The 10469-nt window shown below is 32.5% G+C and overlaps 2 protein-coding genes and 1 long non-coding RNA gene across 3 annotated transcripts; 2 read left to right on the top strand and 1 right to left on the bottom strand.

Annotated features, from left to right (window-relative positions):
* The first annotated feature begins 3380 nt into the window (after positions 1–3380).
* LOC111898511 (pentatricopeptide repeat-containing protein At5g40400) lies at positions 3381–5624 on the top strand. Its single transcript, XM_023894417.3, has one exon. The coding sequence runs from the start codon at positions 3715–3717 to the stop codon at positions 5548–5550; it is 1836 nt and encodes a 611-aa protein (XP_023750185.1). The 5' UTR covers positions 3381–3714; the 3' UTR covers positions 5551–5624.
* Positions 5516–8280, bottom strand: LOC111898512 (probable serine/threonine-protein kinase PBL15). Its single transcript, XM_023894418.3, has 5 exons — positions 7717–8280; positions 7490–7625; positions 7260–7396; positions 7008–7131; positions 5516–6189 (listed from the first exon to the last, which is right to left on the bottom strand). Exons 1-5 carry the CDS (start codon positions 8125–8127, stop codon positions 5726–5728), a joined length of 1272 nt encoding a protein of 423 aa, XP_023750186.1. The 5' UTR covers positions 8128–8280; the 3' UTR covers positions 5516–5725.
* Positions 7971–8969, top strand: LOC122196832 (uncharacterized). The gene is made up of 2 exons (XR_006189014.2): positions 7971–8108; positions 8531–8969. It is a non-coding gene; the product is annotated as an uncharacterized LOC122196832 (long non-coding RNA).
* The last annotated feature ends 1500 nt before the right edge of the window (positions 8970–10469 follow it).

Genomic DNA, 10469 nt, shown 5'->3' with positions numbered 1-10469 from the left:
CTAACCCTAATATATATATATATATATATATATATATATATATATATATATAAATATATATATATATATATATATATATATATGAAATTCGAAATTGTATATACTAGATCTAGGGTTATTGCTTTGGTGTTCATATTTGTATGTTCAATAGAGAAAAACTTAGATCCAAAGCAATTAGGGTTGCATGATCACATAGGAATATAGATATGCTAAAAACCCAGTAAATTGGGCTCCCATAGCTTAACATATTAAGCTCTTAATCCTTAACCTTATGAGCTACAAGTCTCGTATTTGAACATGTCCAAGGTCTTGATGGATAAAGTTTCCAACTTTATCCATTAAGACATCCCAATAAGCCAAGATCTTAAATCCTATATTCTTAATGGTTGCATCCATTGCAGTGACACTAAACTAAGACATGAAAGTCTCATTTCTAACCACCACCATGGTCCAGAAGTCGAATAAGTCACATAAGGGTTATGAAGTTCAATCAAACTCCAAGAACAAGATGATATGGACAAAAAAAGCTCATAAAATGACATAGAGCTAGATCTAGAGATTTAATGAGCAAGGTGAAGACTTTATACCTCCAAAATGCCAGAAATGTGATGAGGATGTAAGATCAAAGTTGGAACCAAGCACACAAGCACCAAAATGAACTCATTATTCCTTCAATCTTCATAAAAGTGGCTTCACAGACACACACCAAATAAATATGTTGAGGCTAGGGTTTGCATGTGATAGGATCTTAGAGGGTGGAGGCTACTAAATAAGGAAAACCTTAGGAGTTAGTGCCTTCAAATAAGGTATAACATGAAGATCTGGGGTTTACACCAAAAATAGTCGCCATACCATGGACAAAACCTTGCCACGTGGCATCAGTTGCGAATGCACACGCCATTTCGACAATGCCACGTCGTTGGCAAACCAAAAATCCTCATAATTAGATTCTTAATTAAATTAAACTTGGAAGAAGCATACCTGGAAAACGAATGTTACAATCTCAGTGCATTAGCATCACATTTGGTTTGGCCAAGAACATATTTTGGCACGTTCCTTAGGGTTGAGCGTATTTTGGCATGCCGACAACACATTTGGCAAAAGTCTTACATTTGGCAAAACTCAAACATTTTTAGCCAAATGCTCCACCATATTCCAAATGATACATGTACATTTTCGGGTCTTCTATGGTCAAGTCACATTTAGCATAAGAAAATATGGGAGAGAATTGTTGGATTAGTGTCTAAGTCTATAACTATATTTGGTATGTACTTTACCCGGTTGTACATGGTCCTTTTGGGTTGCCTTCACCAAAGCAACTTGACAGGATGATTTATGGAGAAAGAGGATATTATGGTTAATTAATATATTATATGAATAATATATTAAAAGAGAAATCATATTAGTTATTTAATGTTAATCAAGAATTAATTAGGAAATTAATTCTATGATTAAAAGAAATTAATTGGACTAAGGGGACTGGAATTGCCAATTATAAGATAATTGGATTTGGGTTGTGGATCCTTATGGATATGAGTGGGACGAAATTAGAGTGGAAGCCCACTATGATTTCGTCCATGGCCTTGTTCCAGAAGGTTCCTTGGACTGTTTAAGGCCTAAGCTATCCAATTAGGGTTTTGACTGAAACCTGGAGCACACCTATATAAAGGACCCCAAGGCTACAATTTTCGACTACCAGAAGAATCCCTAGACTTCCTATAGCCGAAATTGTGTTTCTTCTCCCTCTTTTAGATCATCGTCTTGCCTTGGTGTTTGTGAGCCATTAGAGGTATTACAATTGTGATACTAAGCTTTTGAAGATTGAAGACTCTTGCTACTATCAAGAGGTAATCATCTAAACTTGTATTAGTTGTAGATCTCAATTTTTATAGCATGCAAGCTTTGAATAAATTGCATGTACAATAGAGAAACCTAGATCCAAAGCTCTAGGGTTTTGCATGTGCACATATGATGTTCTTTTGCTCATAACCCATCAAGAATATTATTTCTTATCATCCTTTCTGGTTATTTTCAATCCCTTCCATTAAAAAAACTCATGAAATAAAGCTAAACGTGAATTTTTTGCTAAATTTTGGAACAAAAATCATAAAATTAGACTATTTTTTTCTCTTATTTTTTCTAATTTTTCCCATAAAATAGCCAACAACCAGAAATATGACCATAATAGCCATAATTTTCGCAAGTGACTATCTTCGAAATTCTATATAGTCTGCAAGTTTTTGTTTTTTGAGATTTCCGTAGGTTACCTATTGCAAAAATTATAATTTTTCATTTTTTTCTTTATAGAAAAAAATTTATGTGTTAACAATTGGGAAAATCTAGGTGCTTGTGATTTTTTTTTTTTCTATATTTTTGTAGGTTATCCTTGTGAGGAAGAACTCTGATAGTCTAATAATTGTTATCGAGTTCATATTAGATAGTTATAAGTTTTTTTCCATAATTTTTACCAAATAGGCTGCGTTTTAGCTAAAAAAAATAATAATTTCATGACATCTAAATTAAGAGTGTAATATATGCATGGATATACCTTGTTACAAATAATACAACTAAAATTGAGTTTGTATACAAAATTTATAAAGGATCCTACTTTAGATTTAAAAAGTTCTTAATTTTAACATCCAAATTTGGAATATAATATTATCCATACAAATCTATTGTTACAAAGAATACATTTATAAAAAATCAACATAATTCGTATGAAAAAAAAGTATAAAGGTTTGAAGTTTGGAAAAAAAAATTAAAATTTTGGTATCACCAACCTACAAAAATCTTATGTCACGTGCAAAAAATTTTGAATTTTTGGGCTATTTTTTGAAAAACCCTTAAAAAATACTGGCATTATGATATTCTCATGAGTATATTACAAAATAAATTTATCATTTAAAAACATAATTTTAAAGCATCTCCAAAGGTAAATCTGTGCTATCACTTATTTCTTTTGACACCTCATTATTAAAAAAATATTGATCTCTAAATAAATAAAATCTCCGATGGTTAAGTTTTTTTTATGGTTTTTTCTATGAATTTAACTTATTAATCCCCATCTATCTAAAATGTTCTATAAAACCTTATCATTTATTTTTTTTGTTTTTTTAAACATATTATATTTTAATATAAAATATTTTAATTAAGGTTATCATTAGAAATTAATATATAAACATTTTATAAAGTATAAAGGAAAAACTATGATATAAATAATTAAATAGTTAAATAAATGGAAAATGTTTAAAACTAAATTTTCATTAAATGTGTAAAAATAAAATATGATAAAAGTCAAAATGGTTAAGGGGTTAAAGTGTTATAGTATATTGAGACTCTATACATTGATATGGAGTGCTCAATATAAATATACAAAAAAAACTAAACTATCGCTATGAAAATAAAATAAACTCAGAGATTCTTAATTCCGAGTTCCGAGTTCCGAGTTCTGACCCATGTAAGCGCCGTTGCGCTATGTTATGAACGGCAAATTGCGCGGTTGTGCACCAACGGCCTCTCACAACCTTACTCCACCTGACTTCGCCAGCCTCCGGAACCAGCTAATGTCGACGATCGTGTTGTTCCAATCCAATTTTAGAAAGTGCTCAATGCGTTTGCGAAGTATCGAAACGTCAAAACAGTTCAGATAATCGAAATTAGGTATGCAGCTCTCATGTTTTGAATTTTGGTAGCATTAAACCCTACTTAAAAGTAATGAATCGAAGTCCAGTGAATCCAACCCTTCTCAAATCAGTTCTTAAAATCCATCACTTGTCAAACTCTGCGTTTTCATCCCTACAGACTTTACCCGATTCTAAAACAAGTTCATTCCTAAACCCACTCTACAATTTTCTCCCTCACACCCAAAACCCTAGCAAAATCGTTGATACTATATGCACAAATCTCAAAGAAAGAAGAACCGCTCTTCTTGAGAAAGACATGATCCCTCATCTGGGCACCGAAGAAGTCTCAAGAGTTCTTCTTAGATGCCAATCTGATCCGTTTGCAGCTCTTACCTTCTTCAATTGGGTTAAAAACGATCTAGCGTTTCTCCCAACTATTCATAACTACTGTCTTATGTTGCATATACTAGCTTGGTCTCGCAAGTTTCCACAGACAATGAAGCTTTTCTCCGAGTTAATAGAGCTCAACAGGAATAAACCTGAAAAAGCAAGTATTTTTGAAAATTTGGTTCTGTGCACCAAAGATTGTAGCTGGGAACCAGTTGTATTTGATATTCTTCTCAAGGCATACCTAAAAGCTGGTTTGATTCACGACGGTTTTGTTACTTTTAGGAAGATGGTGAAGCTTGGTTTTGTTCCAAAAATCATTTCTATCAACTTTCTTTTAAATGGGCTTTTGAAGTTGGATCGAATCAATGAATGTTGGGGAATTTATGAAGAAATGGGTAAAATCGGGGTACATGGTAACACGTTTACTTTCAACATATTAACTCATGTTATATGCAAGAGTGGGGATGTTGATAAGGTGAATGGGTTCTTAGAGAAGATGGAAGAAGAAGGATTTGATCCTGATATTGTCACATATAACACATTGATAGATAGCTATGTCACAAGAGGCCGATTAAAAGATGCACTCTATCTTTATAACATCATGTGTATAAGACGTGTGATGCCAGATTTGATTACTCATACATCTCTGATAAACGGGCTTTGTAAAGAAGGTAATGTAAAGGAAGCTCATAAGTTATTCCACAAAATGATTCAAATAGGGCTAAACCCAGACATATACTCATACAATACTCTTATATGTGGTTACATTAACAAGGAAATGATGCAAGAATCACGCATGTTGCTTCATGAAATGATCAGAAATGGGATTACCCCTAACAAGTTCACTTGTTTAGTACTTATAGAAGGATATAAAAAGAAAGGAATGTTGATTTCAGCTGTGAATCTTATTGTAGAGCTTCAAAGATTTGGAATATCAGTATCTAGAGATCTTCAAATTGATCTAGTCATTGCTTTGTGCCAGGTGGATAAACCTTTTGCAGCCAAGAGTCTATGGGAACGCATAGTGAAAGATGGTGAAGAAACTTGTATGATTAAAATCTACAATGAATTGATTGTTTCATTTTGTAAATCTAATTATGTAAATGAGGCTATACAGGTAAAAGACGAGATGTTTTTCAAGAATGTGAACCCAAGTTTGGTCACTTATGGAGTAATCATAGAGTGTTTGTGTAGACTAAATAGAACCATGGAGGGTGAAGCTTTCATGAGGGATATGATTGAAGTAGGCATCCAGCCTGATATGACAATTTTCAGATCTTTGGTTTTTGGGTATTGTAAAGAGAAGAATCTGAATCAAGCGGAGTCATTATTAATCTTGTTTGCAGAAGAGTTTCAAGTATGTGACAATGAATGCTATAATGAGGTTTTCAAAGGGTTTTGTGAGAAAGGTGATATGGGTAAGTCAATGGAGTTTCAGAAAAGGATGCAAAAAATTGGATTCACTCCAAATAGTCTGAGTTTTAAGTATGCAATTGATGCTCTCATTGTCAACTCTGGCATGCTTCATACATATTAATTTATATCATGTATTGCACCATTTTGTTGCACACAAGGCACTTATATATATACATGACCACTTATTCATCTAAATTTATGTACATATATGCGTTTTATCATTTACATAATAATATCTACCAAACCAGAACTGAGTCACTGACAATCGGACATATCTGAATCTTGATCCCAATTCACTAGCCCTTAGTGCTCACTGTCTTGACAGGAGTTTGTTTCCAATAAATCCGACCTCCTCCATTCATATCTTTGCTTTCTTTGGGCATATAAACCGCATTTCTTGCTGTCTTCTGTGTAGGGGGTGGGGCCCACTGTCCAGAACTAATAGCCATATCTTTCAAATTCTTAACTCCTTCAAGGGTCTCAATGATCACAGGCATTTTGGGCCTATCTTTAGGGTTCAAACTCACACAATATAAGGCCAAAAGGGCAACCTCTTTGGCTCCTTTAACCGAATATTGTCCCCCTAACCGTGGGTCAATTATCGCACGCACCCTTCGGCTGCTAGTCAAATACGGCCTTGCAAAGTCAACAAGATTTTGTTCGCTTTTTGGTCTCTTTTTATCCATTGCCCTTCTTCCTGTCAATAGTTCTAACAACACTACTCCAAAGCTGTAAATGTCGCTCTTTGTGGTTAAGTGCCCTACAATAATTTAACATGTCAATACATTTCATTAGCAATAGCAATGAATTGTAATAATCTGTCCCACATCCATCAAACAAATTAGAATTGTAAGCCTCTTAGGGCATCTCCTACTCAACACCATTCATTATTGTAATAAAAAAAAAGATGTGGGTTAGATTCGTAAAATACTAATAAACATAAGGGTTGATTTTAAAAATATATGAAAGTTGGAAAAATGAAGATAACTAGAGTATCTTGTGTATCTGGTTAGAGAGTAACTAGTTAGTGATTGCACCAAATATTATACCATTTTTATCAATTAAGGGTGTGCATATTCGGTTTAAAAAGCCCGAACCACACACTTTATTTGGGTTAGCGGGTCTGGGTTTTAGTTGAAACTGCTTTGTTATTCGGTTTACAGTTTGCTGATTTTTATTTGGGGCCCTCCCGAAACCCGAATAAGAGGGGCAGTTGAGAAAAGTTCATATGATTCCATTCCTTTTGAGTGACGTCAGCTTAATAAAAATAATGAACTTGCTTTATTACTTTCAATTTTATATATAATTATTTATCTTATATATCTATGTCGTTTTGCTAAATTACTTCAATTGAGCACCGCCCCTAATCTCAATTATTGATTTGCATAAATTACTTCAAATTTGATATAGCACTATTAATTACACCAAAACATAACATATTTTATCTTAATCTTGACTAATAAATTCTCACTTTATATACTTATCTTCTCTTGTTAATTTATCTAGTCATTTAATATTTAATATAAAAGTAATAACCTAGTTTACACCAAAAAAAAAAAATCATTAGAGAGATCTTACCGGTGTTGACATATTCAGGGGCAGCATATCCATAGGTGCCCATAACTCTAGTAGTAACATGAGTGTTCGATCCTTCTGGACCCATTGTTGCCAGCCCAAAATCAGATAATTTCGCATTAAAATCCTGCCAATTTTCATTAGGAAGTGTTAAATTATCTCCATATCAGCATTCAGCAGCAACAAAACAATTGGTGTATAATGTTTTAGCCTAATATAATTATAATTATAATTATAATCATATTATATACATACGGAATCAAGTAAGATGTTGGATGTTTTGAAGTCACGATATATAACAGGGCTTTCAGCACCATGCAAGAATGCAAGACCTTTAGCCGCGCCTATTGCAATTCTTATCCTAATCCCCCATGCCAAACAAACCGAAATCCCTACGTAAATTTAACAACAAAATCCTTATCATCATTACTTTACAATCCCTAAAAATTAATAACAAATCAATAAATATTTATATAAAAACTTACTCTTGAACAAATGATTCTCCAAACTTCCACGAGGCATAAATTCGTAAACAAGAAGCCTCTCTTCTTCTTCACAACAATATCCAATCAATTTCACCAGATTAGGATGCCTTAGTTGACCCAGAAATATCACCTCCGCCTTTAATTTTTCAAAACAAATAAATAAACAATTTATTCATTTAAAAAAAGTAAAGTAAAGAAACCATGTATAGAGAAAAAGAAAAGCTTACAAGCCATTCTCGATGACCTTGTAATCCTTCAATATCAAGAAGCTTAACAGCAACGGGTTGAGGTTTTAACCCGGATCTCATGGTTTCATCGACATAACCCTTATGCACTTTCCCGAACCCTCCTTCACCCAGCAAAAAATTACTCGAGAAATTCTGAGTTACACCTCGGAGCTCACTCAGTTTAAAATCAAACAAGTCTGGTCCGAAGCTCTGTATGTCTTCATTAAGACGCATAGAAGACGACCTGCTTAGATCTGAGAAAGACATGCGTCTGAAAGAAGGTGATGGGGCTACATTTTTCGAGAATTCCGATTTTGAGGGTCTGCAACGGCTAAAGCTGTGAAAAACCTTGTTTTCAGCCGAACAGCAGTAGGGTTTCCATGTAGTTTTTGGTGAGTCCTTCGCTTTCATGATTTTTATGGATGAAAATTGGTTAGTGACTAGTGAGTAATGGTGGTGTATAAGTAAGTGTTAATCTTGTGGGATTATCATTATCTTGATATAAATGTTGAAATTGCAACAACTCTGCAACCACTCTACTAAAACTGGATGCTTTGTTGCAGTCTTTTCTTTTGTAGGGGTATTGTTTATGTTACTAGATTTGTCATTTAGGTTTGTCTTCAAACTGGTCCATTTTATGTATATTTTTATAACTTTAGAGAAAACCCCCCTTTTTAGCCAATTTTTAGCCAATAGTATGTAACCCTGAGTTACAAAAAGATTGGGTACATATATGAATGTGAACGTCAAGTACAGATTAAAAGATTTGTTCCCTATTTATTAGGTTTTGACTTGTTTGTTTTGTTTCTTTTAGATGTCTAGGCTAGAGATTCAACTAATACTCTCACCTAGATTTGTTTCTTACATGTCTAGGCTAGAGATACAAGTATTATCAAGTGTAACTTTGAGGACCGAAGGAGTAGCCCCATATGGTATGGTGGATTGGTGGGGTGAATTGGGAGCTTTCACCCGGTGGTGAACACCACATTGCTAGTGCACTCAAAGCGATGTAAGGAACCACGCCATGAGATTTTATTGCATTTTCTCTCGTTCTTTTCTCTTCTTCAACGGCTATAGATTTAATTAAAAAAACATTTTACCATTTTATAAATACCAACCATTTTACCATTTTGTCTAGAATTCGGGCAAAATTTGATATGATGTAGTATTTTAATTATTGTTATATTTTAATGATGGTTTCTTATTTTGGTTATGTAATTTTTATTTTCGAGCAATGAAATATTTTTTATTAATTTTGTGTTTACTAACCATTTTTAATTAATTTCTTCTTATTAAATTATAGCTTTTAAAATTATAGTAATTTTATTTTATCAAAAAAAGTAAAATGAAGTGAAGTGTGACAATTTCCTGGATTTTGAAGAGTGAAAGGAAAATGAGAAGAAAAAAGTAAAATGAAGTGAAGTGTGACACTTTCCTGGATTTTGAAGAGTGAAAGGAAAATGAGAAGAAAATAAGGTGTGCCAAGGTGACGGTGAAATGTGACCACAACGTCCTCCGGTCTAAAGAAATCATTTGATATGTGTAATTCAAATTCTCTGTTCACGAGTTCAACTTAACGAGGAAAAAAAGGAAATAAATGAAAGTTAAAAAAAATGTGCCTGAGTTTCATTCATGGAAGAAATTTTTTTCCTTTCAATTTGGAAGGATTTAGATAGAAATGAACAAAATGTTTAATTTTTCTTTCATTTATCTCCAACTAACTCGATAACACAAAATACAATTATCTTGTATTTTTCTTTCTCTTCTTTTTCTCTTTACTTTCTTTTCTTTTATTTTTCTCTTCTTTGTTAAACCTTCAGAACTAGGCGTAACGAAAATATTTAATATTTATGGTCATTAACAATTGTTTATTGTAAATCATATTTTTTTGGAATGATAATTTTCTAGTCTACTCCTAAGCCACTATTAATTTCATCTATGTTTTAGAAAGCATTTGAACCTTTAACCTCAAAAAGAATAGACAACACCTGATACCGTCTATAAGCCCTTTGGTCGTAAAACACACACACACACATATATATATATATATATATATATATATATATATATATATATATATATATATATATATATAATTTTAACTATTTCTTTTATCAATTTGCTAATTTAATTCATTTTTCAGAGGTGTACATGAGAATTTAAGTGGGTGAATATTTTAAATGGCTGTGTTGCCACTTGTAATTAATTAACATTTAAATAGTTTATGTTAAACTTGGGTGGTTGAATACCAAATACATTTGAAGGCATTCGCAACCAACATGGATGTTGTTTAGCACAATTTTCAAACATGTGGGGTGCTTTTGGAATTAAAAACTCATGAAACGGGAAGAACGATTTCTTGCCAGAATTATCCCCAAAATATTAAACTTTTCATTTTTGGCCTTTTCTTGTTTGAGTGAGGCCATCAATGACACCAATGGTCAAGAATCCCATGCCATTATTGTTTAGTTAATTAAGTATTCAACGATACTTGTAATCATATAATTTTTATTTTTGAATGAAAGTTTACAATTATTTGATTCTAGTTTATCTAAATGTGTTTTATTAATCATAGTCTTAAATTTACATGTAATTTTAATCAAGATATTTGTGATAAATAAGAAGATAATTAAAATATTAAATTTTCATTTATTTATATCTTTTTTCATCATGTCACAAATTAGTCGTATATATTACCTAATTTGTTTGGAATCCAATTAAAATAAAATAACACATGATATTATGTGTGTGTG

This window comes from Lactuca sativa, chromosome 3, assembly GCF_002870075.4.
Source record: "Lactuca sativa cultivar Salinas chromosome 3, Lsat_Salinas_v11, whole genome shotgun sequence".
Taxonomy (NCBI): Eukaryota; Viridiplantae; Streptophyta; class Magnoliopsida; order Asterales; family Asteraceae; genus Lactuca; species Lactuca sativa.
Note: the sequence above shows the minus strand (reverse complement) of the source record. Positions and strands in the feature narration are given on the sequence as shown.